At 45.2% G+C, this 27,337-nt stretch overlaps 2 protein-coding genes across 2 annotated transcripts; both read left to right on the forward strand.

Moving 5' to 3' along the window:
* Positions 1 to 786: 786 nt before the first annotated feature.
* Positions 787 to 4,890, forward strand: BRS3 (bombesin receptor subtype 3). Its single transcript, XM_007098483.2, has 3 exons — positions 787 to 1,220; positions 2,742 to 3,093; positions 4,477 to 4,890. The coding sequence occupies exons 1-3, from the start codon at positions 787 to 789 to the stop codon at positions 4,888 to 4,890; spliced, it is 1,200 nt and encodes a 399-aa protein (XP_007098545.1).
* A 5,174-nt stretch (positions 4,891 to 10,064) lies between these two features.
* HTATSF1 (HIV-1 Tat specific factor 1) lies at positions 10,065 to 23,917 on the forward strand. The gene is made up of 10 exons (XM_042974664.1): positions 10,065 to 10,191; positions 10,372 to 10,617; positions 12,369 to 12,549; positions 13,211 to 13,258; positions 13,989 to 14,143; positions 16,290 to 16,453; positions 17,807 to 17,906; positions 20,866 to 20,955; positions 21,730 to 21,867; positions 22,349 to 23,917. The coding sequence occupies exons 2-10, from the start codon at positions 10,432 to 10,434 to the stop codon at positions 23,585 to 23,587; spliced, it is 2,301 nt and encodes a 766-aa protein (XP_042830598.1). The 5' UTR covers positions 10,065 to 10,191; positions 10,372 to 10,431; the 3' UTR covers positions 23,588 to 23,917.
* The last annotated feature ends 3,420 nt before the right edge of the window (positions 23,918 to 27,337 follow it).

A 27,337-nucleotide genomic window follows, 5' to 3' on the forward strand; every position in this document is an offset into this window, starting at 1 on the left:
TGGGGCATTAAAACAGACAGTCAAACAGCTAAAGCTGTTTGATTAGGACATTTAGAGACAAAGCAACTGGTGGTTTGCCTGGATTTTTCATCTCTGAAAGGTTGCGTGGATATTCTGTGGCACGGCCCCCGTAATGTGCATGGTGGGGAATTACTGTGTGTCAGAGCTGGGCGATAACTAGGGTCGCCTGAATGATTCCTGCTTGCAAATGACATCAGCCCTGTCAAAGTGGGAATGATTTGTTGCTTCAGCGCCTCTCTGATATTAAATCTAGAGGGGTGGATTCAAGTTAGTGCTTCAGAGGACACACATACCTATTTCTCACGTAAAGGAACATGCAGTAGACCATCTTCTGATTGCAGAGAAACGAATGAGCCCGGGGAGAAAACGGACGACGCCCATGTAGATTTTCGTGGCCAGACATGGAAACAAGGTGATTCTAATAAACTATAAGTATTATTTTATAATATCTAATTATTCATAAGATTCCCCAACAGGGAAGAACAAGCAACTGCAGAGCATTTCCCCAACCCCCCTTCCCTCTGTCACGGAAACGCCAATAAAACTCCTCCACCTCCCACCCTTCAATGCCAGATCGGTAAGCATTTAGCCAAGCATGCTGGGAGACACAGAACAACTGAAGGAAAGGAGTATCCGGGTGTCTTGGATTTGCTTGCCATTCTGCTCTGTTCTACCATCTCGTTACTAGACGTAGGCATTAGACGTGACAATCAGCCACATTTAAACTGAGCAGAAGAAATATCAAAGGCAGAGCCCTCAGAAGAAATGTCTCAAAGACAGCTTCAGTCACCTAATCAGACTTTAATTCCAATCACAAATGACACAGACTCATCAAGCTCTGTCGTTCCTAATGATACCACAAATAAAGGACGGACCGGAGACAACTCTCCAGGAATAGAAGCTTTGTGTGCTATCTACATCACTTATGCTGTGATCATTTCAGTGGGCATCCTTGGAAATGCTATTCTCATCAAAGTCTTTTTCAAGACTAAATCCATGCAAACAGTTCCAAATATTTTCATCACCAGCCTGGCGTTTGGAGATCTTTTACTTCTGCTAACTTGTGTGCCGGTGGATGCAACACACTACCTTGCGGAAGGATGGCTGTTCGGAAGAATTGGCTGTAAGGTGCTTTCTTTCATCCGGCTCACTTCTGTCGGTGTATCAGTGTTCACGTTAACAATTCTCAGCGCTGACAGGTGGGTTTCTTTTCTCAGTTTTATTTGCTAGGATGTGAAATTAACCAAAAAAAAAAAAAAGAAGAAGAAGAAGAAAGAAAGGAAAGCTTGTACTCAGCATTCACCGGCTACTGTTCTGCTTTTCTTACAGTCTGTAACCTAGATGTAAGATTGGAAAACCGGGGACTGGGGGGGGGGGGCAATTAAAAAAAAAGTTGGTGTGAGAAGGTTAAAATTCCTGGGTTAGCATCGGAGGAAAGGCTGGAATTGTATGCTTTGGGAATAATTTATTCTCTTTGGAGTGTAATTGTTTGCTTGAAACAATACTGAACCGTGTGTGTTTCCACCCCCCCCCCATTCAGTTTATTTATTAAGTAAGGCAAATTGTTCCAGGTGGAAAAGAAAAACAATTCATGCTTTATACATTAGTGCAGCCTAGTGGTACAATATGGTCAACATTAAAACATCAGCATAGGTGTGAAATTGACCACATACACATGCATTTAATTTACTTGAAATTCATCAAATTAACCAATGGCAGAAAACGGTGAGGTTTTCGGCTGCCTGGTAACTTAATGTAATGTCACCACCTAATTGTATTTGTTTTCTCTATAGGCAGTCAATGACATTCTTGTTTCCGGAGAAATAACTTAATCCGGTTGACTTTTAGAGCTCTGTGGACAGAGCGTGTGAGAACCTCCGGCAGTCAGGGTATTCCGGCTCCGTTAGGATATTTTCAGTCTAAGTACTGTGTTTTTCTGTGTTCCTATTGTAGAATAACTGTGAAAGCATGAAAAAATTTTTGAGGCTCCAAATGTTCAGATGCTGGAATCAGAGAAGAGGAAAAGCTTTCCCTGTGTCTTTTATGGATTTTTGCTTTGACTGTTTTTATATCCTATTCAAGTGCAGATTTACTTAAAGGCTGTAGATTTTAAGGCGAATTTGTCAGCATAAAGACATCTTTGCATGGGCACGGGGTGTCCAATTTCACCCTTGCCTTGCTCTAAATTTACCTACAGATCAGCTCGGGCAACAAATAAGCACGTATGAACAGGGGAGAAATTAACCCTCTTCTCTTTACCGCACAAACTCATGGAATTCTTTCCTAGGAAGGTTGATGACTGCTCACTCACGAAGGAAGGAGAATTAGGTTTAACCTCAGTCACTTATACAAAAAGGAAATCTTTTAGAACCCATAAGGTGATACACAGGTAATGAGTTACTCTCAATCATACAAAGAAATCATGCTGAAAAAAATGTATTCGTCCTAAATAGAGGATCTACACACAAAATTATAAAATTGCAAATCTGAAATAGTTCCTCCTAGTGAATAAGAGAAAAGATGATTGGCAGAAACATAAAATCCTGGGGTGTATTGTGTATTAGTTATTGAAATCATAACTCATTCAGTTGCTTAATGTTGACCTGGTTATATACATGTGTATAGGAGGCAGAACTGGATGGCCACTGAGATCACTTTTAGCCCTAAGACTGTAGTTTTGATATGTATTTTGACCTTTGCCTATGGTTATTTGTTTCCAGATACAAAGCAGTTGTGAAGCCCCTAGAGCGACAGCCCTCCAATGCCATTCTGAAGACCTGTGCCAAAGCTGGCTGCGTCTGGATCGTGTCCATGATCATTGCTCTACCAGAGGCTATATTTTCAAACGTGTATACTTTTCAAGATCCCAACAAAAATATGTCACTTGAAGCGTGTACCTCCTATCCTGTTTCCGAGAAGCTCATGCAAGAGATACATTCTCTGCTGTGCTTCTTGGTGTTCTACATTATCCCACTCTCAATTATCTCTGTCTATTATTCTCTGATTGCTAGGACCCTTTACAAAAGCACCCTGAACATACCTACTGAGGAACAAAGCCATGCCCGCAAGCAGGTATGTATTAATCAGGACTCATGCATGAATTTAGAAATGAAATTCCTACTTTTGCACCTGCGAGCAATAACTACGATAGCGGGATAGTAATTTTGCTATGATCACGGACTCTGGAGTCTGTCAGACTGTCTGTCATTCTGGCTCTATCACGTACTAGCTGTGCAGTCTTGGGCAAGTGACTTAACCTCTCTGAGCCTCGGTTTCCTTGCCTGTGAAATGAAGATGGGGGCTGGGTGAAGTATACGAAATACTTAGCATAGTTCCCGGTGCATCGTCAGCAGTTGATAAGTGGTGGGATTGCTATTGTTAGACAGGGGACAGCTGAAGTTTGGGAGCCATCAAAATTATTTACACCATCGAGTAGTGATGAACAGCACACAAGGTGAGACTATGAAGTGAAGCATCTTTTGCTTTAGAAAGTGTAACAGAATGACAAAAACACAGGATGATAGAACTGGCAAGGAGCCCTGATATTATTCGATGCAAACCACTTGCAAACCAACCGGCTTATTCAGATGAGCAAGCCGAGGGCTCAAGGGACGAGGTAAGTGCCAGTGGCAAGAGAACACAGTGACTCACAGAAGTTTGAGTAAGACCATTGCAAGAGCCAGTGTGCCTCCTTCCATAAAGATGAACAGAATAAAAAGACTGTTGCCAAAACATTGTTCAATTTGATTAAAAACACACCAACAGGATTTCTATTTTTCCTGGGGGGGGGGGGCTATTCTTGACCAGTCCATTCAGTTGGTTCAACAGGGGTGCTCATGAGGCTGAAGTTGCATATTTGGTGCCCGTGTGAACAGTTCTCTTTACTCTGTGACCACAGGGACTTAACCTGGTTCATTTCCTTCATTAACAGGTGTAGGCAGCATACTTTTCACAGGTATAGGTAGGATGACACATTGGTTTTCATTCCTTTGACTGTAGGGTCAGAATTCTTACAGACTACAAATAATTTTTGGCAACTTTCATAAACCCCGGAAGAACACCCTAACCTAGCCAGCCTCTGCTGAGGCAGTGAAAGCAGTTTCGTATAGCATCTCTCTGTTTTTAATTAAATTAAAATTTCAAGAATTCCACAACGCTCCTTGAGATAATCGGAGACGACCTAGAGTATCTCAAAACTGGGGCTGGGAGTCTCTGAATTAGAGCTAATGAGACCAAGATCATGGGTTACCATGCCAATTAACTGGCTGGATTCTATAGGCACGGGCTGCCTTCCCACAGATCCCAACCAACGCGTTATTTCACAAACGCATGCTCAAAGGGATGCCAGCCTGTTAACTGTTCATGTCTATGTAAATCTAGAGCGTGGCTCGTTAAAATCTCTGCCAGCTAAATGATTTTTTTCCCCCCTGTGGTCGTTTTTCTTCCCCCCTACAGATTGAGTCCCGGAAGAGAATTGCCAAAACTGTTTTGGTGCTGGTGGCCCTGTTTGCTCTCTGCTGGTTGCCGAATCACCTCTTGTATCTCTACCACTCATTCACTTATCAAACCTACGTGGACCCCTCTGCCATTCATTTCATTGTCACCATTTTCTCTCGGGTTCTGGCTTTCAGCAATTCCTGTGTAAACCCCTTCGCTCTGTACTGGCTGAGCAAAACCTTCCAGCGGCATTTCAAAGCTCAGTTATTCTGTTGCAAGGCAGGGTTGCCCGACCCTCCTCCTGCCGAGACCCCTCTTAACAACCTGGCAGTGATGGGAAGGGTCCCCGGCGCTACGAGCACGCAGGTGTCTGAAATTAGCGTGACCTTGTTCACTGGGTGTAGTGCGAAGGAGGAAGATGACAGAGTCTAGCTTTTCAATTAAAAATGGTATTTTTCCTCCCAGCATGAGTATCCGACTCTGAGCTGTGAGTAGGTGGATGGTGTCAGGATTTTTGTTGTTTGTGCATTGTGCTGAAATCCTAGGAGTGAGAGATCCTTATAAAGGAAAGGACAAACCATGATATTTTTTTTTCAATGTACAAACGTTAACGTTACCGGGATTTCTAAATAAAATGAAGCCCCACTAGGTGTCAAAAGACACGTTTGTATGTCGGCAGGTCCTACGGGACCTCGGATGGGAGAGAAGGTGAAATAAACGGGATGACACTGGAAAATCCAACGTGTTCCCGTCACATCTACGCTTCTCGTTTCTCGTATACTCCTGTGATTTGCATAACACTGTGTCTGTGTTCAGTATGTGGTGCAAATCTAGAGATTCTGCTTTGTGTATGAAAAGGGGATCAGATAGAAATAAAACGTCTGCAGTTTTCTTGCAAAACAAAGTCCTTAAAAAATAAAGCTTCGCAGGTGTTTTTGACTGCTCTTTTCCATTAATCTCTGTCCCATCGTAACTAAAACTCTGCGATTCCAGTGAAAATGTTTTGGGATCAGTGACTATAACGTACCGAGTAAGGATCTGGGGCAGGGTGTTTGTCTGACTGGGTCAACACTTACTGACTTATTAGTTCCACTTACAACCAGCATCGATCGATAATGGAGCACATGTCTCTCACAAATATTGTGAAGAACTCGCCGTACTCACGGGCAGGATAAGTGGCCATGCTTATTGTCATCGGAAGGCCCCAGAGAAGGACCCCTGTCGAAAACCCCGTGGACCAGCCAGTGTCTGAAATTCTTCCTTTAAGGAAATTCATTTCTCTCTGGTAAGCAGTGCCCTCTTTCTAAAAAATGGAGAAGTACCACGCGAAATCCTTTACATCTGGGCGTGCAGTTGTTCCCAGATCATCTTCCTGCTTGACTTCTTTAAACCCGATGGGTGCCTGAGTCCTGTAAGAGCGTGGCCTGATTAACCTCTGCCCTTGGAAATCAGATAGAAGGTTCTGAATTTCTGTCCTCTGCTCCTACTTGCTAACGCTTTAAGCTTAAGAACTGTTATTTCAAACAAACTGTTGTCAATAGATGTGTCAGATTTAGATTTGTGGTTTTAGAAAATGTTTTCTTGGGGCAAATTAAAGGATATGTTTGGCCCTTTAGTTAAATCCGTATCTCCAAAGCCTTGATTGTGGAGTGTGCTTTTGGTAGTTTTGAGCTTTCTGTAAATGGCTCGTGTAGTTGTGAACTTTTGCTGATGATGTGGCTCCAAAAAGGGAACGTGTTATCAACACTAAACTTTACATGTGTGTAACATCGTTTTACTTGGGGGGGGGGGGGGTGCCCATATTGTGTTAGTGTTAAGTTGGACATCATAATAAGTGGTGGGAAATAAATATCAAATAAAGTTTTAAATGACTCTGTGTAAGTTTATATTTTAAAAACAATAGTTCTCACAGGGGCATGTGGGTGGCTCAGTGAATTAAGCATCCGCCTCTTGATTTCGGCTCAGGTCATGATCTCGCAGTCTGTGAGTGCAAGCCCCATGTCAGGCTCTGTGCTGGCAGTGTGGACCCTACTTGGGATTCTCTCTCTCTCCGTCTCAAATAAACTTAAAAAACAAAATACAAGTAAGAAAAAAACAATAGTTCTGGAGGAATATAACTGAGAACCCATTTTAATCAGAAAATTTAAGTTATTTGCATGTCACAAAACTCCCAGATGTTTTACGATTTCCTCACTCTTGAGTAAAAACTACGTCTTTACTCTTCCAAGCATGGCATTTTAGAAATAACTGATAAAAGTACCAGATAACAAAAGCCAAGAAAGCTGTTTAGCAGTTGGTGAAACTAGAACTCAAAGAACGTTCATTTTCCTCACTCTTAGTAATTCAGGGGTGACTCAGGGATCTGATATAAAATAATTCCCTAAATGCTTTTATAGGGCGTCGCCCCCCATCCAGAGTTGGGGAATTGAGATTAAAATCCATGGCTTTGTTTTGATTTTTTTTTTGGAGGGGGTGGCCTCCCTCTCTCTCTCCCTCTCCCTCTCTCTCTGTTTCTAACAGATGATCCTTATCAGAGCTAACCTTTTAAGTAGATCCCAATAGCCACAATTTCTTTCACACTGCCTATTGTGGTTCCAGGAATGTTACTATGGAAGACTTCATTTCTCTGGAGAGGGTCCCAAATGGGGAAAAGCTTGGGGTACATGAAAAACAAATTCTGTATACTTCCCAATTTTGCTCAGGGTGTGCCCTGACCCAAGACTTCGAATAAACAACCACAATAATACGCTACAAAGCAGGAAAACAAAGTCACAAACGTAGGTATAACCAAAATGTGCAATGGTAAGTCTTTGTCTTTGACGTTGAAAGTGCCAGAAAACATTTAACACTGGCATACCCACCGAAGGTAGCAAATTTGGGTTAGAAGGATTTCTGCAGTGTCAACCATCGCAGGTCAGGGATCCATCACTCTTTTTGTCAAAAGGAGTTCCTTTTATTTCCACTGTATGTTGAGATTACAGGAAGCAGGGACAGGAAACCTCCTGAAGAGAGCGAGCTTGAAGAGGCCGTTAAAAAATATGGATATAGTTTGGTATAGGCCAGTAATTTTCCAGAGTTCCTGGGCCAGGTAGGAGATTTCTCCGGCTGAGAAGTCTGCTTTTTCAAATTAATGTATTCTTATCCACCAAGAAGGCCATGACCTATTAGGCCAAGAGTGTAGCACAGATCGCCCCTAAAAAGATGAAGAAGACGTTCAGAGAGAAGCCGGCTGTCTGGGTCCTGAGAACTGGCTCGGCTTCCTGGGTCCAGCAGCTTCTTCCTGGTTCCCTCGTGAGACCCGGCTACATTCCCACCCTGGAACTTCAGGAGCTATCCTCCTCCTCATCATAGATAGGTATTTTTTGCTTGTTACCTTGAGTGTTTCTATGACTTGCCAAAAAAGCTTGAAAAAGACGGGTCACAAACACAGAGATGCTTACAGATTCCCTCAGTTACCAGGGAGTCAATTCTACGAGCACACAGGGAACTAAGAACCGGGAACCAGGCCTCATAGAGACAACAGCGTGGTTACAACGAAACAAGACAACGGTCAGGTCTCGTGGCCGAACAGAAGGCCACTGTAGGTACAAGGGTGCGTGGCTCCCAACACCACTGCTGCACTGTCGCGGTCACCCGGTGAGCCTGTGTCACTGCCTCAGCTTCTCCTCCCGCTCCTGGGGAACTTCACAGCAGGCCCCTGTGCCACTACCTTCCCTGTGTGGGCCTCCCGCCCTCCGTGTTACTCTGACCGTGTCCCTGCCCGTTCCGGACTCGTTCCTGTCCCCGGGAGAGGTCGTTATTGGCTCATACGGCCAAATTCGGTCTAGAATGCAGGGCTCCCCTGCCAGGTCACCGGGCAGCCTGGGGGCCACGCTGGCTGGGTCACAGGGGACCCAGGCCTAAGGAACCATTTTGGCCACCTGTTCAGAGGGGCCCGTGGATACAGCAGGCATCCAGAGGGTCACGTGCCGTAGCAGGGCTGTGTAGCATATTATCACCTATGCTGTGAACTCAGGAATGAAATCGGACCCCAATAACACATTGCTGAAAACAGGTGTACACTATTTTGGGATCCAGGAAGAAATACTTAGCAACGCTTAAATAAGTGAGCCTAATAAAACTCACGTTGTCTATATCATAAGAACACAAGCGACTCCAGTTCTCCGATGGTCCCCAACAGCACGAGAACTTCATGAAAAAGAAATGTAACTGGCAAAACAAAAACAAAAACAAAAACCAACCCACCCTAACCCAAGCTACTGTTTAAAAGTCACCGTTTATGGCTGAAACCATGTCCTCACAGCTGGTATGTGGGGAGTTAGGATTTTCTAGAGCCCATGCGCAACTGCTATATTTAGAATCAAAAGGTCCCTGGAAGAGCAGAAATAATTTCTTCTGGTAAGCTTTTCCCCACCCTCAGGTCTGGTTTATAAAATTTTATGTGTACACATAATGAGTTTATTGCTGTTGTTCTTAAAGGAATTAATAAAAACTTTCAAACGGTTGCTTCTCGTGCAACAAATACTGGTAAGAATCATCTACATAAACAAGCGTGTCTCTCTCGATTCGAGCCTGTCTTGTTGACTGCTGGCTCGCCAGAGCCTAGCAGTCCCTGGTACCTGGTGGCTCAACAAGTATCTGCCCAATAAGAAGAGAGAGAGAGAGAGAGAGCGAGCGAGCGCGCTCTTTATTTTCTACGGTAAATATGTCATTTCTGAGAAAAAACTGTACGGAGGAAAAAACATTCTGTGCTTTTCTAACAGGCAAAAAACAAAACAAAACAAAACAACGAAGTTAGTGGGCCGGTAAAGTTGGTGCTTACACTTGGCTGTTTAAGGTTTGGAGCTGAGCATCTCTGAATCCCGGTGGACAAGGGGCAGGGATCTACTGCCCGCCCTCCCTTTCCATAGAGTCGACCTCCAGCCTGGGAAGGTACCGGAGAGATTAAAGGAGGGGCCTGAGGCGGGGAAAAGAAGGTTGGTCCCCATCCATCGTACGTTCGTACGTTCGTTCGTTCGTTCGTTCGTTCATTCATTCATTCGCTCACTCATTCAACACGCACTAGACACCACACCCCGTGCTAGGATAGCTTAGGCTACGAAGATGAACCAGAGCCGGCGTCGATCCCGGGGAAATCATAAAGACACGAGCCAAAGCCACGTTTCCCACGCGGAAGAGGGGAAGGAGGCCCGTCTTCTTGGCAGCAACGCAGAGCCGCCCCGCCCGCCCCATCCACTCTCCCAAGATGGCGCCCGCCGAGGGGGGACGTTCCCACGCCTCCCGCTACGGCCCGCCGCGGCCCCCGCGGAGCCCAAGGTCCCGAGGCGCCGCGGCCCCCCGCAGTCCCCGCGCCGCCGGCCCAGGAGGCCCGGGTGGGCAGCGGGGCGGGACGGCTGCGCGCCACACCAGCGAGCCCCCTGACGCCCCGCCTCCGGGGCCCCTGAGCCGCCTGCCCGCTCGCCCGCCCTCCCGTCCGCGTCGGCGGTTTCTGACGCCACCGGAGGCGTGTCGGCGCGACCCGCGACGTCGCGACGCGCCAACAATGGCGACTGCGTCAGCCTGAGCGGGCCCCAGTCGGCCGGCCAGCTCCAGACCGTGCCGCGCGAGCCGCGGGGGGCCGCGAGCGCCTCGGACCGGGTCGGCGGCGAAGGCGGCGGCGGCGCGCGTGCGCGTGCGCGCTCCTGCCACAGCCGGGGTCGAGCCGCGGCGCCGAGGCCCCGCGGAGCGAGCCAGGTGGGCGGCGGCGCGGCCAGGCGGCCAGCGAGCGGCGCGCGCAGCGGGCGGGAGGCGAGGGGGGCGGTGTGGGGCGCCGGGCGGCCCCGATCTCCCGGGGGCTGCTGGGGCGCCGCGGGGAGGCGTGCCGGGGGGCGGCGGGCGCGGGCCGAGCGCGGCCGACCCTCCCTTTCTCTGTAGCCTCCGGCAGCATCTGGGCCTCCACGCTCGCCGGGACCGTCCCTTTCCCAAGTCGGCAACATGAGCGGCAACAACTTGGATGGGAACGACGAGTTTGACGAGCAGTTGCGAATGCAAGAACTGTACGGCGATGCCAAGGACGCTGACACCCAGAAGGAACCCGACGGACAGCCCGATTCTTTCGGACAGCAGCCGGCTGACACCCCGTACGAGTGGGACCTGGACAAGAAGGCTTGGTTCCCCAAGGTAGGAGCGTGGCGCGGGCGCCACTGCAGAGCGGGCCCTCCTGGCCAGCCCTCGCGGGGCGTCCCTTTTCCGTTTTCTTCGCTGAGGTCCCGAGTTAGCGCCCCCGCCCCCCCCCCCCTCCGCCACGGGTCGCGACGTTTCTTTTTGTTGTGTCTGTTGCAGAACCGGTGTGTAGAGAAACGTAAATCGGTACGAGATGCCTTAAATGCAATTTAATTCTTAAGGCTTTTCTATGTCTTATGAATTTTGTCTGTGAAGGTCACAGTTGGTTATTGCATCGGTGACTGCTTTTTATTGCAAAGAGGAAACACACCAAGAGCAAATTTAGTACTTGTTAATCTAAGATAGGCAACCTCACTTACCCTAGGAAATTCAGATGTTTGTTCCGCTGATGTATTGTGTGCAAAATGCAGCTTCTTGGTTTTGGGGGTGGGGGGGGGGGTGGAGAAGTGGCCATTTGTGTCTCTTTTTGGAGTCAACTTTGTAACTCTCCTTCCTATTGAGTTGTGTCCCTGGGCATGTGTGTTTGAACCGAATAGCCACAGGAATAGGACTAGAGGGGCAAAGAATAGTTACGGAGATCTGTGTCAATTTGTGTAGAGTGCTTGGAAATTAAGTATCTTATCCCAGCTTGGAAGTAACATAACTGGTGTTAACTTTGTTCTGTAAACTTTTCGGTCGAAGTATCCTGTTAATCAAAGTCTCCTAGGGGTGGAAAAAGATACCAGAAGCAAACGAATCAGCTTGCAGGCTGGTAATATAAACCGTGTCTCCACTGTGTAATTTGACTGTTATTCTTAAAATTACTTATTTCAACTTTTTTATTTTCCATTTTGTATTTGTGTATATATATTCCATTCCCTCAACCTTGTTAAATTTCTCATTTTGCTTGTATTGCGGTGCCAATGCCAGTGCAGATTTGGTTTCTGAGTACTTTTCACAATAGTCTGATCATGGATTCATTTGTGACTCTGTCTCTTTATGTTATGGAAGCCCATACCTCTTCAGACTTGGAGTTTTAAATGTGCATAACATTGATCAGAATGAAGATAGAACTCTCATTTCTTTCGTTGTGCGCCTGTGCTCCCCCCCCCCCCAAAAAAAAAGCCAGGAGGGTAGATGTGAGCTGAATTTGTTCTTAATTTGGTCTGGCACTAAATGATCGTGTGATTTCATTAGTGAGTTAAAATAAGCATTTGGTTTTATAATTGTTAGCTTTATTCTCTGTGTAGCGAATCAGTCCCATTCTGCGTCCTCTCTGCGCGCAGATACTCAGATATTTGGTGTGCGTTCGCTTCTGTGTATCTCTGTAGCAAAAGAAAACTGGATTCCGTTGTTAGATTCTTAGTTGACGGTTGGTTTTTGTTCTGTCTTATTGTTATCAGGTCCTTCCTTTGTTGTATGTACTTTAGCCTTCAGCAAGTAGACCGTAGAGAGGTAGTGATTTATAAATGAAACAACTAGAAACCGGGCCAACATCACTTAAAATGCCAGTAGCGTCTCAGAGTTTCGCGTTGATAACCCAAGTGCCTGTGTCTTTTTTTGTTTGTTTTTTTAATCATTTTAGGCACCTTTTCTGTGTAAGGTGACTCTTCTTGTATTTACACTGTAATCACTACAGCCGTTATCTGCAGAAACACTTCTGGGTCCAGTTGTATAACCATGTTGCCATTTAACACAATATTAAACTTTTTCTGGGAGGAAAACATTTTTGAATTTCTGTATGTGTGTGTGCTGAATTTTTTGTTTAGATCACTGAAGATTTCATTGCTACGTATCAGGCCAACTATGGCTTTTCTAACGATGGGGCGTCTAGCTCCACTGCAAATGCACAAGAAGCCACTGCCAGGACTGCAGAAGAACCTCCTCAAAGAAAAACCCCTGAACCCAGTGATCCCAAAAAGAGGGGAGAAAAGAGAAAGGCCGAATCAGGCAAGTGGATTTAACTTGCAAAACAGGAATGTGAAAAATTTTGATGTTAGTTATGTGCATATACAGTTACTGTTGGGAGAATAATACCAGCTTGAAGGAGGCATAAAATGAGGGGTTTTTAATACGATTATTTGGGTTCATATATTGGCTCTCGCACTAACTCGTGGGCATTGGGTAGGCTGTTGCAGTTCTGTGCCTCAGTTTCCTCCTCTGCAAACTAGAGCTATTGTTAGGGGATTATCAAAGGTTCTGCTTGTAAGGTAATTTTGTTACACGTTTTGAGTTAAATTGAACTCAAGGCAATTTTGTCTCAGCTTGGCCATGTCTAACACAGAGATTGGAGTCAGAAGCAACTTACACATGCCCCAGCCTAAAGTCAGCTCGAGGATGAGTGTCTTTTTAAGGCAGTATGAGAAGCATAAAGAACCGAGATAACGAGCCATACTGTTTCAGACCGGGTTCTGGAACTGTGTGTCAAAAGATCCAGTACTTTGAAAGCTGGACAGTGATTTGAGTCGGTCTCTCTTGTGCTAAGGATAAGAAAAGAGTCCTGGAAGTTTCAAGAAACTGCCACATTGTCCTGGTTTCATAGTGTGACTCTTACCTTTTCTTGCATGTGTTTTTTTTTTTTTTTTTTTTTTTTTTTTTTTTTCATTTTTAGGATGGTTTCATGTTGAAGAAGACAGAAATACAAATGTGTATGTGTCTGGTACGTATACCCTCAAACAAAGCAAAGAAAATACCTGGTTTTGAGATTTTTTTTTTTCACAAAGTGCTCTTTAGTTTTCTGCTTTTCTAAAATCTGTTGGTTTTTTATCATTGTGTCACTTTTTTGTTCGACTGCTTGCATTTGTGAGGAATTTGGCTTTTGTTAGTTACAGAGCTGAGAAAAATTAAGTTGTGTGTAACTTTGCATGCTTTGGGTCTGCTTTACGTAACTTAGAACAGTTTGCCCCTTCAGCGATACAAGGCTTAAGCAAACCGTGATTTTAATGTATATTTGAATACATGAAAACATGAAATTTCCTCAATTCTGTAGCTGGGAGATTTTTTACATGCATTTAGAAAATCAAAATTGTGGGGCGTCCGGGTGGCTCAGTCGGTGAAGCTTCTGACTCTTGGTTTCTGCTCAGGTCACGATCCCCAGGGTCATGGGACGGGAGCCCCGCATCGGGCACTGCTGACTATGGAGCCTGCTTGAGATTCTCTCTCTCTTTCCCCCTGTGCCCCTCTCCCTGGCCCACTCTCGCTTTCGCTCTCTCTTTCTATAAAAAAAAAAAAAAAGAAAAGAAAAAAGGAAATTATGTTCATCTGAGTTATAGATTTCTTTTTTCTTTTCTTTTTTTTTTTTGAGTTGTAGATTTCTAGCTGGTGGAATGCTTACATAGCCCTCACTGTCATTGTACATGCCTTTGTAATTTTTTCCCCTCATGTTACAGGTTTGCCTCCAGACATTACAGTGGATGAATTTATACAGCTCATGTCCAAGTTTGGCATTATTATGAGAGATCCTCAAACAGAAGAATTTAAGGTCAAGCTTTACAAAGATAACCAAGGAAATCTTAAAGGAGATGGTCTTTGCTGTTATTTGAAGGTTAGTTATGTGGTCAAGTTTCTCGTCGTTCCATGTGTAACTCAGGAACCAGGCCTGAGAACTATTCAAAACAGGATGCGAAAGAAAACTGAAATTTCAGATTGCGCCTGTGTGTATCGCGTCGGCGAGGTTATTGTTCTTTTAGGAAAGTACGTTACCAGGTCAAGGTGTTACGTAAGTCCTGTGACTGAAGTGCTACTTTTGTCTTGAAAGGATTCTCACTGCAGAGATCTCTCTAGGAGTGTAGGCATAAAGTCTGCTCAGAACACATTTTAAAAATCCACAAAGAAAAGAAAGCCAGTAACATTTTATTTGCCCCCTGGAATGAATTGGACCAAGGTTTGGCAGACTCCAGCCCCACTGCCTGTTTCTGTAAATAAAGTCTTACTGGGACGTGGCCACATTCATTCATTCGTTTCCTCATTTGTCTGTGGCTGCCTTCAGGCTCCAGCGGCAGAGTTGAGTGGTTGAGGCACACAGCACGTGGCCCACAAAGCCTAAAATATCGACCAGCTGGCCCTTTGCAGAAGTTTTCTGAGCCCTGAATTAGACCCTAAAGGAGATGGTGGGGTCCACTTACTGCTTTGAGATGCATTTTTGATGGGAGCGAAGAGAGGGCGGTATTGATAGAAACTTGCAGAACTTGATGTGTCCGTGGTAGCATAAATTGCACAGGGAAAGCCCCGAGTCAAAGGTAGTCATTGTTTCTGGAACGCCTCTCACCTTAGGGGCACGCGTTCTACGTGACTGCAGGGTACAGAAGCAGTGGGCACATTGATGACCGGTACCCATGTCATGGAAGGGGAAAAATAATTAACGCAGTAAAATGGTAGTGACCCAACAACAGTATCAACACCACACGTGTGTTGCGAGTGTGCAACATTTCAGTGAAATCAGACGGGGGGGAGGGGGAGGGTTAAGCTGACAGCTCTCCGGAAGATAGGTTTTGGGTCTGGTTCTTGAACATGACGGGGTCATAGAGTATGACCATTATAGGCAGTTATTAATTTTCAAATACAAGGAGACCTGAGGGTTTTACGAGTTCTTCAAGGGTTATTAAAAATCTGTAAACAGATTCTTAGAGTTTGATTGGATTTTCTTAAAAAATTTTTTTTTTGTTTATTTCTTTACTTCGAGAGAGAGACAGCACGAGTGGGGGAGGGGCGGGGGGGGGAGAGAAAATCCCTCTCTCTGCGCTGGCAGCCCGGAGCCCGACGTGGGGTTCAAAACCACGAAACCGCAAGATCGCGACCTGAGCCGAAACCAACAGTCATAAGCTTAACTGACCGAACCACCCAGGCGCCCCAGTTGGATTGGATTTTTCATTTTTTTTTTTAAAGAGAAAAACGAGGTTTTGAGTAACTTTGTATGTACAGTTTTAGGATCCGTAACAGCGCAAGGTTGGCCAACCAGTAAATTAAGCTCCAAAAAAATCACTGTTCTGGGATCCGCACTTGATTGTGCGGCTGAGTTCAGTTACTTTTCGTGTCCTCCTCCTCAGGTCCTCAGATCTTGGACTCTGTGTAGGGCCGCCGGCCGCCCCCTTTGCCCAGAACCCGCAAACGTATTCAATGTCCAAGCTGTCAGATAATCACCTTCACACTGTCTCACAGACCTCCATTTTAACTGGTGAACAAAAAAATTAACGGCTGGCTGTGCTCTTCCCAGTTCTTGAGGCATCTAGCCTTTTAAGGAGGACTGTTTTAGCATTTTAAAACTGGAAGGTACCTTAGAAGTCACGCGGGTCCATTTGCCTCATTGAGACATTGAGACTCCACGGGACAGCACTACTTACTATTCCAATAACGACGTGATTCATCGAGCACCCACTCCATGCCGGTCCCTGTCTCTTATGTGCATCCTTCCTCTTAATTTTATCAAGCACCCTGCAAAGAAGGCATTTCTCTTCCCATTTTACAGATGAAGAAATTGAATACCTTGCCCAAGTTCACATAGCTGGTTGGGGGACAGCCGCGTCCAGAGTGCAGGTTTCCTCATACGGCATTCTCTCTGCTTCTTTACCTCAAAGGAGGTAGTTAGTGATGAAACCTTGATTGTGTGTGTAGTCCTCATTCACCAAGAAAAGCTCCCAGAGGTTTCGGGTGAGTGTGCAAATTCCTGACTGTCTCATTTTACCTTTATAAAGAGGGAGTCCGTGGATCTCGCATTAAAACTTTTGGATGAAGATGAAATTCGAGGCTACAAGCTACACGTCGAAGTGGCAACGTTTCAGCTGAAGGGGGAATATGATGCCTCAAAGAAGAAGAAGAAGTGCAAAGACTACAAGAAAAAGCTGTCTCTGCAGCAAAAGTTTGTGGTTTTGTTTTCCTTTTTGAAAGATTTCTTGTAAATATCCGAGAGCACGTTTTTGGTAGAGCCACCTAGTTTTCTTCCATCAAATACACCTTTGAATTATTGCTTAATTAGATTGTCAGAGGGCTTCGGTGATCTGTGCGGTAGGATGATCTGGCCGTGTTTTTATCTTCTGGTGTGTTTATCCGTAATACGACGTGAGCTTGAGTGAGACCCTTTGGAAGAAGTTGAACATCGGATTAAATAAAGCAGTTGAGGTTGCTCTATCAGAGCCAGTAGTTCACTTTTGGTGCGAATGGACATCAGCTACACTAGGAGGTAGCGCGGTATGTGTAGGCTATGGGCTCGTTGATAGGCGTTGGAAATTAGAAACGATGGCTTTTTAAAAAAAATTTTTTTAATGTTTATTTTTGAGAGAGACACACAGAGCAGAGGAGGGGCAGAGAGAGAGGGAGACACAGAATCCGAAGCAGGCTCCAGGCTCTGAGCTGTCAGCACAGAGCCCGACACGGGGCTCGAACTCACGGACCGTGAGATCATGACCTGAGCCGAAGTCGGACACTCAACTGACTGAGCCACCCAGGCGCCCCAGGAAACAATAGCTTTTATCACTATATTTACTGTGTGGTTGTCCGTGGTGTATACGTGATGTCATCAAATTTCTACCACTCCAATTGGCTGGGGAATATGCTTTTTGAAATCTGCTAGTTTTAAGAAGTTAGCCAAAAGGATAAGTGCTTTGTTTTCTCAGAGTGAGTTCTGATAACGCTTCTAACACTACGCTCACACCAGCGGTAAAAGGATCAAGAAAGCATTTAGTTGTGATGTCCTATCGTTTTTACGGGAATGGGTGGACTAAATACCTACCAATTTTATAAAAACTGTCAATAAAATTTAAGGTTGTAACAGATTTTATGTTCACATATTTCAGTGCATTTGGTTCTTCGCCATCATAAAACGGCTAAAAACCAATAGGATTTGAACACGTTTCTTGCCCTCAGAGCATAGTCGTAAATACTGGATAGTTATAAATAGCCAGCACTTTTTCCAATAGCCAGCACTTTTACAGGAGTCTCCATGGAATGTTTGTGACCAGACAGCAGTTCTGAAAAAAAGATACGTCCTGGGGATTTCAAGACACTGGGTCCGTCTTTGACCCACCCGTTATTTTTACTTTAGACAGTTCTCTGAATAGGACTGTTGTTGTGGAATCACATCTTTAACGTCCTTAAATACGCCGTAGAGGATTACTGTAACAACTCCTCGTCTTCTCTCCCACAAGTATGAAACAAAATTGAGTTTCTCGTACGAAACAAAATTGAGTTTCTTGTTACTGCTTTGTTGCACCAGGCAGCTGGACTGGAGACCCGAGAGAACAGCTGGCCCGTCCCGAATGCGCCACGAACGAGTTGTCATCATCAAGAATATGTTCCATCCAATGGATTTTGAGGTAGGAGGCGGTATTCTCACTGATGGATACGCTGGTTGTGCTGTTTGTCCCCAAGGGAACCCAGAGCTCCCCTCGCCCCGTCTGTCTCGTGCCGCACCCTCTGCGTCCACGCGGTCGGCAAGGTAGGAAGACGGAGCCAAGAGTCCCCCGCGGTGTTCGGATTTTCCCGTGGTTAGCCTAGGGCTCCCTTAGCTGTCTCCCAGGGGGCGCCCACACTGCGGCTGCAGGTGGCAGCTCCCTGCTTACGGGAAATCATTAAAAATATAATCACGGAAAGATTTCCGGGCGCTGCTTGTAGATTCTGAGCGCCGTCCGGCAAGTACGGGCTGCTCTGGGTGGGGCGTCATTTCACACCCAGAAATGAGCACCTGCCTCGCTTTGGTACTGAAAGTCTGATCCTTCAAGAAACGTCAGGTTAAGGAAATACAGCTCCCGGTGTTGACGTAGGGAAGGTTTGTTCTTCCAGACGCAACTCGGACAGAATTGTTCCGTGGCTATCAGGAGGACTTTGCAATACCTAACGCCCGTGTACAATTCTAAGAACCGCAAATAAACATAGCCTCGCCAACCGGGCCGCCTCGTGCCGCGTCCCGCCTCCTGTTCTCGTCGTCTCCTTGCGTAGACCCGTGGGCTCGTTTGTGAAAGAACTTTTCTTCATTCCCTGCCTGGGTTCTGAAATTCATGATAACCAGTTACACATAAGGTAGAGAAAGGTGACAGGTAAAAAGGTAAGCAAACGGAAAGATAACAAGCTACAGAAGAAGAAAAAAAAAAAACATTCATAACGTAAAATTCCAGGTTTACAAATGATCCAGTTGCAACCAAAGCCCTTCTGTGCATTTAAACAGAATGGCCCTTTCCTTGTAGCCCCCTCCGAGAGGACCCCGGAATGGTCTGTTGAGCTCCAGCCCAGCCGATAGCGATGTGACGGGGTTCACTGTGCACCTGTGGGGTCTGCGTATCTTTTGAGATCATTCGGGAGACACGTGGGCAATACGTAACGTTCGATGTCTCTTCTGAGTAGAATTCTGGAGAAGCTTGAAATAGAGCAGAACTGCTTCAGGCTTGCAGTGATAATGGCAAATGTTTAAAAACCACACATGTACACATGCACGCTCTTCGAAACACTCTGCCTAAAAAATACTCTTTGGTATCAGGGTGAACAATGTGAAGACTAAGATATTTAACGTAACTTCAGAGGGTCTCCGGTATTTTATTCAAAGCCTTATTTATTTATTTATTGGTTTGTTTTTTCCAAAGCCTTATTTAAAAATGCATGTCTGGAGGCACCTGGCTGGCTCAGTCAGAAGAACGTGTGACTCTTGAGCTCCGTGTGGTGGGTTTGAGGCCCCATGTTGGGTGTAGACATTATGGAAAAATAGATAGATAGATAGATAGATAGATAGATAGATAGATAGATAGATAGAGGCACCTGGGCGGCTCCGTTGGTTAAGTGTCTGACTCTTGATTTCAGCCTAGGTCATAACCTCATGGTTCGTGAGTTCGAGCCCCACATCAGGCTCCGTGCTGACAGTGTGGATCCTGCTTGGGATTCTCTGTCTCTCTCCTCTCTCTGCCCCTCCCCTGCTCACACACGCTCACTCACTCTCGCTCTCAAAAAATAAATAAGTAAATAAATAAATGCCTGGCAAATTTGAATACTAGGAGATGACGAGTCAAAATCTCGATGCAGATGTAAGTTTCTCATTATGTATACCAGCGCTGTCCAATAGAAATAGAATGTGAGCCACATGTGTGATTTAAATTTTTCTGGTAGCCACAGTTAAGATAAAACATGAGGGGCGCTTGGGTGGCTCAGTCGGTTGAGCGTCCCGACTTCAGCTCAGGTCATGAACTCGCAGTTTGTGAGTTTGAGCCCCACATCGGGCTCTGTGCTGACAGCTTGGAGCCTGCTTCAGATTCTGTGTCTCCCTCTCTCTCTGCCCCTCCCCTGCTCACGCTCTGTGTCTCTCTGTCTCTCAAAAATAAATAAATGTTAAAAAAAAGATATAACATGAGATAGGGGAAATTAATTTTAATGATGAATTTATTTAACCCAATATATCCAAAATATTTTTACTTTCAACATGTTATGTAAAATATCAATGGGTTACATTGTGCGGTTTTTTCTTCCCCCTTTAGTGGCAAATCTTCAAAATCTGGTGTTCATTTCAGACTTGGAACACAGCTCAGTTTGAACTAGCCACATTTTAAGTGCTCGGTAGCCACATGTGATTAGTGGCCACCGTCTTGGCCAGTGTAGGTTTAGATTAGAAATATGGTTTATTTCTTCCTGGGAAAACAAAACACCACCCTGGGAAAAAGTTAGGAAAGTCGTGCAGAAGGTTTCAGTGCATCAGTCTGATTTTTTAGTCTCCAGCCCATTGCCTGCCAAGCGTTGTCTTTTGAAAATTTCCATTTTCAGTTCTGTTAAAGAGTTTTCCTACGAGAGGGAACTGTTCTCTTTAAGCTTCAGGATACTACACAGCGGTGAGGATATATTCATTTTTCAAGCTGGTATCAATGAAAAGGGAGATACAGGAAGATTTTGGCTCAAATTTGATATCCTCGTAGGAAAGGCCCGAGACTTTGCTATGGAAATAAAGAAAAGGATGCTACTCCCCCCCTACCCCACCCGTACCCCCAACAGTGGGATCCCACCTAAATGTATTAAATATTTTGAACCAGTTTTTGTATGTTTTTACTAGAATCCTGATTTCCTTCGGTCAGTAAAGTAGAGGCATTGGTCCAGCCGTCTTAAAGCTGGGCCGGCCTGAGGTGGCATTTGACTTGTTAGAATTTTGTAGACCTTAGACAAGAATAGCTAATTTTACTCAAAACCTCTTTTTGTTTGTTTGTTTGTTTGTTTGTTGGCTGGTCAGAGTGAGAAATTCGATTCTCAGCATGTGTACTTACAGAAGGGGGCAAAGCCCGTTTTAATCGCGTGTGTTTCTTGCAGGACGATCCACTGGTGCTGAACGAGATCAGAGAAGACCTTCGAGTGGAGTGTGCAAAGTTCGGACAAATTAGGAAGCTCCTTCTCTTTGATGTAAGTCCTTTCGGTTTAGTAAGTTATTCCCAGAGGTCAGCGGGCCCCAAATCTTAGACTCGTGGCTGCCATCTAGTGGTGGTCATCTGTTAGCAATAATTAGATGAGCTTGGATTGCAAGGCAGGGCTTCACTGGATGGTCAGATACTGTCAGATGAAAGAAAGCACGAGAAAGATGTGTGAGACCTGGTGGTTTCCTGTTTGCCCTTATTTCCGCCTCTTTGTGAATCATTCTCCTCCATATTCGAAGAGCAATCCAGCAAAATATTTTTCGGTATGTTCCCCTTGTTACCCGTTTTTTACGTCCAAGAGTGACACAGAATAATGAAAAGAGTCACCATTTATCGATTGCACACGAGTTACGTTACACGTTCCCTCGCCTAATCCCTCATGATCCTTTGCGGTAGATGGGTGATAGGTGCTAGATCGAGCACCTTGCTCAAGGTCACTCAGCTGCTAAGTGGCAGAGCCCCACTGGGACTATTTGACTTGAGAGTCTACACTCGTTAACAGCTCTGCCATCTTGCCTCTCTTTAGACAGGGTTGTCAGTAGAAACATTTCCAAGGACATCCTGCTCGGTTCTTGATAGACAAGATTAAGCTAAAGCAGCCGCTAGCTTCAGGTCACTGGCTGGGGCCCAAAGGAAGAAAGGCTTCGTACAGAAAACGTTTAAGCTCAGGTTATCAGAACACCACCACCACCACTACGCGCCTGTTTTGTCAAATGTGTGCGTTTTATTTTTAATTGTCTCGTTCCTTCTCTTGTCTTTCTAGAGACACCCAGATGGTGTGGCCTCCGTGTCCTTCAGAGATCCAGAGGAAGCTGATTATTGTATTCAGACTCTCGATGGAAGGTGGTTTGGCGGCCGTCAGATCACTGCGCAAGCGTGGGATGGGACTACAGATTATCAGGTAAATTCCGTAACTGTCAAGGGCACAGCAGTTGTTTCATTACCAACAAATACTGGGCTGGTGGTCCTTTGGGTTCCGTTTAATCTGTTTAATGTAACAGTACTTCTTCTAAATAATACTTTGCATTCAGAGCCTCGAAAGAAAAACATTTTAGTCTTTCAGTTTAGAAGCCTAAAATTTGGAGGCGTGCTCAGAATAGTGATAAGTGAAGTACAGGCAGAGTTCAAATATTACCGGTTTCGTTGATGAGACCTCTCTGGAGTACTGTGGTGTTGGGCATTTATTCAAGCGATGTTAAAATCAACTCTAGTTAATCAAGACGTTAAAGTTTTGCAAACCGGAGATAGAGGAATGCTCTGATTTCCTAAGAAGAGACGCCTTGTAAAATCGGGTACTTGCGTCACTATCAGAAGCACGCAGAGAGATCGTCACTTCTTTTTGCCTAAAACTTATTTTGATGGCAGTTCCCGTTTCTCCACAGGTGGAAGAGACCACAAGAGAAAGGGAGGAAAGGCTGAGAGGATGGGAGGCTTTCCTCAATGCTCCCGAGGCCAACCGAGGCCTTCGGCGTTCAAATTCCATCTGTGCTTCGGAGAGGGCAGGGCCTTCCAGAGTAAGGCATTTTTCAGAGCACCCTAGCACGTCTAAGATGAATGCACAAGAGGCCACCACTGAAATGGCATTTGAAGAGCCTCTAGATGAAAAGAAGTTTGAAAAAACCGAAGATGGGGGAGAATTTGAAGGAGATGCTTCTGAGAAAGGTGCCAAAGAAAGTGGCCCCGAAAAAGAGGCCGAAGGCTGCCCCCAGAAAGAATCTGAAGAAAGCTGCCTCAAAACAGGGTCTGAGGAAGGCTGTCCCAAGAGAGAGCGTGAGGAAGACTACCCCGAAAGAGAGTCTGGAGAAGGCAGTCCTGAAAAGGAGTTTGAAGAGGGTAGTCCCAAGACAGAGTCTAAAGAGAATGGCCCCGAACGGGAATCCAAAAAGAAGAGGCTCAAAAATGATTACGAAGACAACGGCCTTGAAAAGGAGTCCGATCAAGATGGCCCCAACAAGGAGGGTGAGGAGGAGGAGAGCCTCCAAAAGGAGTCTGAAGAAGACGACTCCGAAAGGGAATCCGAAGAAGACTGCTCTGAAAAGCAGTTTGAAGATGGCTCCGAAAAAGAATTTGAAGAGAATGGCCTCGAGAAGGATTTCGAAGAGGAGGGCTCCGACAAGGAATTCAGTGGAAACATTCTCGACCGGGAGTTCGAAGACAATGACTCTGACAAATCGGAATTTGGAGATAGCAGCTCTGAAAGAGTGTTCGACGAGGAAGTCTCCGAGAGAGAGTTTGACGAAGAGTCCGATGAAAAGGAAGAAGGGGAAGACACCTATGAGAAGGTCTTTGACGACGAGTCCGACGAAAAAGAGGACGAGGAATATGCCGACGAAAAGGGCCTCGAAGACGCCGACGAGAAGATGTTTGAAGATTCAGACGACAAAGAAGACGAGGAGGGCGTAGAGGTAAAGGAAGATGAAGACGTGGATGAAAAGATGTTCGAAGAGGATGATTCCAATGGGAAACTCTTTGAAGATGAAGATTCCAACGAGAAGCTGTTCGACGATTCTGACGAGAAAGGGACAGCGAGGGGCTTGGGGAACGCAAAGGAGGAGGGGCCCCTGTCCACAGGCAGCAGCTTTGTCCTCAGTAGCGATGACGACGTCGAAGACGACATTTAATCCTTTACACTTGCTTTGTAGGGAGCTTCCCCTGGCTCCATTCTGCCTGTGCTCCAGGGCAGTTGCTAGTAGTGTTACATGCACACGTGCCTCGTGGTAGGATGCCATCAGAGTAATGCAGTGACGTTTTCATCGTACCTGTACTCAATGATTTTAAATCTGTGTCCATTGGCCGTTGAGTTAAAACTTCATAATATACTGCAAGTAAGCTGGGTACTTTGTCCTTTGTCTGATTTGTTAATTGCATGCAGAATAATGTTTTTTAAACTATTCTGATTGAAGTTTGTGATACTCAAAAATAAAAATAAGTTGTTAATATGCTGAAACTGATAAGAGGACTCGGCGTTACATTGCATTTGAAATTCTCGCTGTTGCTTAATTCTTACTAAAGTGTGGTTTTTGTGAGGATTTGAAAAAGCCCGTACGAGTCGTCTTGCTTCCCGCTTACGCTAGAACTTACGTCCCCACTTCCCCTCCCTAAACCAGAACATGTTACTAAACTTATAAAGCAGATAACACTCTGGAGTTTTTCCCTGCCCGGTCCTTGCAAGTTACTTTGATAATTGTTTTCGTTTTTCACCCTCTTCCCCCGGAAATTGACTCGTAGATGTGCGAAAATGAACTTCCTGAGGCCCACAGCTTCCATTCATTGGAAATACGGAGGTTAGAAATCTGTGTACTGTTGGGGCCCCTTTAGAAGCTGATTAGAGTTATGAGACCTTGCCCCAAAAAAATGTATGCACACACTACACGGCTTTTTTTGTATACACTTTTCAGAGGTTTATGGATCCCCTGGAGTTTAAGATCTACTTTTGTCATGCATACTTCGGCTTTTTGTTCTACATTCATGGTGGCTAGTACTGTGTTCAGTTGTGTAGTCCCAATAAAAATTGGAGTCTTTCTTCATTGTGCTTTCCAGATTCAGTATTGGTGAATTGACTTCTGATGTAGTATTAAGAAGTTACTCTCGTGAATTAGAAGCATTAAAATAAACTGCCTTGGTGCTTTTTCATTATACCGTCTGTAAGTGTAATCATTACCCTCTTGAGACCAAAAAAAAAAAAAAAAAAAAGTTCCGTTTCAAGCCAAAGCTGAGAATTTTGTAGTTGATGTCTGGGATTTCTTTTTTTTTTTTTTATGTCTGGGATTTCTTAAATCTCAGGATTTTCACCAGGGATAAATCGGTAAAAGAGCTCAAGAAATTTACTGGGGCGCCTGGGGAGCCCAGTCGGTTGAGCATTGGACTCTTGATTTCGCCTCAGGTCATGATCTTGTGGCTCACAGGATCAAGTCCTTCCTCGGGCTCTGTGCTGACACTGGAGCCTGCTTGGGATTCTCTCCCTCCCTCTCTCTGCCCCTCCCCCACTCGTGCTCGCTGGCCCTCTCAAAATAAATAAATACAAATTAGCAACATTTAAAAATAAAAGTAACTTAACAAGAGCTAAAGAAACAAGTCTAGAATAAAGTTGCAAGCCATAATAGCGTTTCCTTTAAAGGTAAGCCAGAAGCATTTAACACTATATTTACCGGTTTCCTGAACGTCAGGTCACGTTTATCTTCCATACACAATGGTTGGAACGTGGAACTACAACACAGACCAGCTCCAAGGCCATTAGAAGGGGACCATTTTCTTTCTTCTTTTCCCCTGCTCATTAATTTGGCTGATAACAAATATGCTCATTTTCTTTGAACACCCTGGAAGCAAAAGTCACACATAGCTGTAAAATGGGAAGTCATTTGCGAGATGGTGTCGGCAAACACATGAAAAAGCATGAAGCATATGCGCACAGTCGCCTGTTCACTAAGTAGTCGGACCAAGACGGTGGAGTTGATTGTGAGGCAACAACATGTGCTGGTAGCAAAAGAAAAGAACGATATAGGGGTGGGTTTTAAGCACAGTAGTGCTCCACGATTACCTGACAACGTCTAAGCTTAATGTTCCTTAGGACGGCGTAGCTTACGTGAATCTCAAGTGGTGTACTTAACCCTGAATGTGTGAACCAGAAGTGGCTTCGGGGATGCCTTCAAGTCTCTAATAATAAACTTGAAACTCCATGTTAGAAGATAAAGGTACTAGGGGTCTTGGCAATATTCACGAGATACTTGAAATTCTTAACTGCTTTCTGCAGAAGAAACCTGATAAGGGCAAAATCGGAGTAATATGTTCCAGAGGTCTCTTGTTTTCCTCCTCCATTCATGATAACTGTGGGCTCTTCCTGAAGCCCCGAGCGGCCAAATCTGGTCGATTTAGAAGCCACTGCCTCTTCCTTTTAAGAAGGGAATCTATTTGGGGCGCCTGGGTGGCGCAGTCGGTTAAGCGTCCGACTTCAGCCAGGTCACGATCTTGCGGTCCGTGAGTTCGAGCCCCGCGTCAGGCTCTGGGCTGATGGCTCGGAGCCTGGAGCCTGTTTCCGATTCTGTGTCTCCCTCTCTCTCTGCCCCTCCCCCGTTCATGCTCTGTCTCTCTCTGTCCCAAAAATAAATAAAAAACGTTGGAAAAAAAATTTAAAAAAAAAAAAAAAAAGGGAATCTATTTTTCTGGTATGAATTATTTGGGAATTCTGAGGCTTGGAGAAGAGGTAGGAGTTAGCTGATTTTCTGAATACGACTTTCCCGATGTGAATCTTATTATCTTTTTATTTTTGGAAAGTAAACTAAACTTTTCAGTGTAATGCTGAGAAGTGCTCTTAATTCATTTGAGCAAAGCCATGGCTTGGATAACAGGAAAAGGCTTATAAATATGTCCCTTGTAAGGATTTGTCAGTATTCTTAGAGATGGTTTTTTCCTTATTGAGTCTCCGATACAAACTACGTGCCTTTTTAAAAGACAGTCACATCATTTAAAATCCGACTGATGATTTTTGCCTCTACCCACACCTCATTTACATGTCTGGCTAATTCATACCCAAATAAAATACTAACCTGACGTAAGAAAAAAAAAAAAACATTACAATTAGTCCTTTCTAAAATCACAAAGCAGTCACTGCAAATAAATAGGCTAAATTCTTAGACACCAGGTGTCCTAGGGATCAATTGCTGGAGAAAAAAAAAAAAAACCTTCATGGTCTCACGTTTACTTTCAGATGTTCAGAGTCGCACGGATTTGTCTCTTCACTCGGAACCGAGAGGGTTGTGATGCTATGGGAGGTCACACGCGTTACACGCACGTAGAAAGCAAAAAGCAGGGCAGCTTGTGACTAGTTTTCTGTAGAACTTCCAGACTATGACGCTAAGATTCAGTCCTGGTCCCGGGCTGGGTAAGGAAAACTAGACCAGCAGTGGCACGGAGGTGGCTTTGCTGCTGCCAGGGTTTGACGCCACACCACTTCCTAATGCCTCTGCTGAAATAGCCATGATGACGTGAGAAGACCAAGGCTCTAAGCAGCAAGCGTTGCTCCACACCTGTCAGAGTGGCTAAAACCAACCCCACAAGAAGGAACAGGTGTCGGTGAGGACGTGCAGACAAAGGAACCCTCCCACACGGTTGGTGGCAATGCAAACCCGTGCAGCCACCGTAGCAAACAACACAGAGGTTTCTCAAAAAAATTCAAAATAGAACTTACCTTATGATCCAGCAATCCCAGTACCGGGTGTTTACCCGAAGAACACAAGAACGCTAATTCAAAGGGATACACGCATGCCCATGTTTATAGCAGCACTAACTACAAGAGCCGAGATATGGAAGCAGCCCCGGTGTTCATCGATTGATGAACAGAGAAAGAAGAGGTCACATAGGGGCGCTTGGGTGGC

Source organism: Panthera tigris, chromosome X, assembly GCF_018350195.1.
Source record: "Panthera tigris isolate Pti1 chromosome X, P.tigris_Pti1_mat1.1, whole genome shotgun sequence".
Classification (NCBI taxonomy): domain Eukaryota; kingdom Metazoa; phylum Chordata; class Mammalia; order Carnivora; family Felidae; genus Panthera; species Panthera tigris.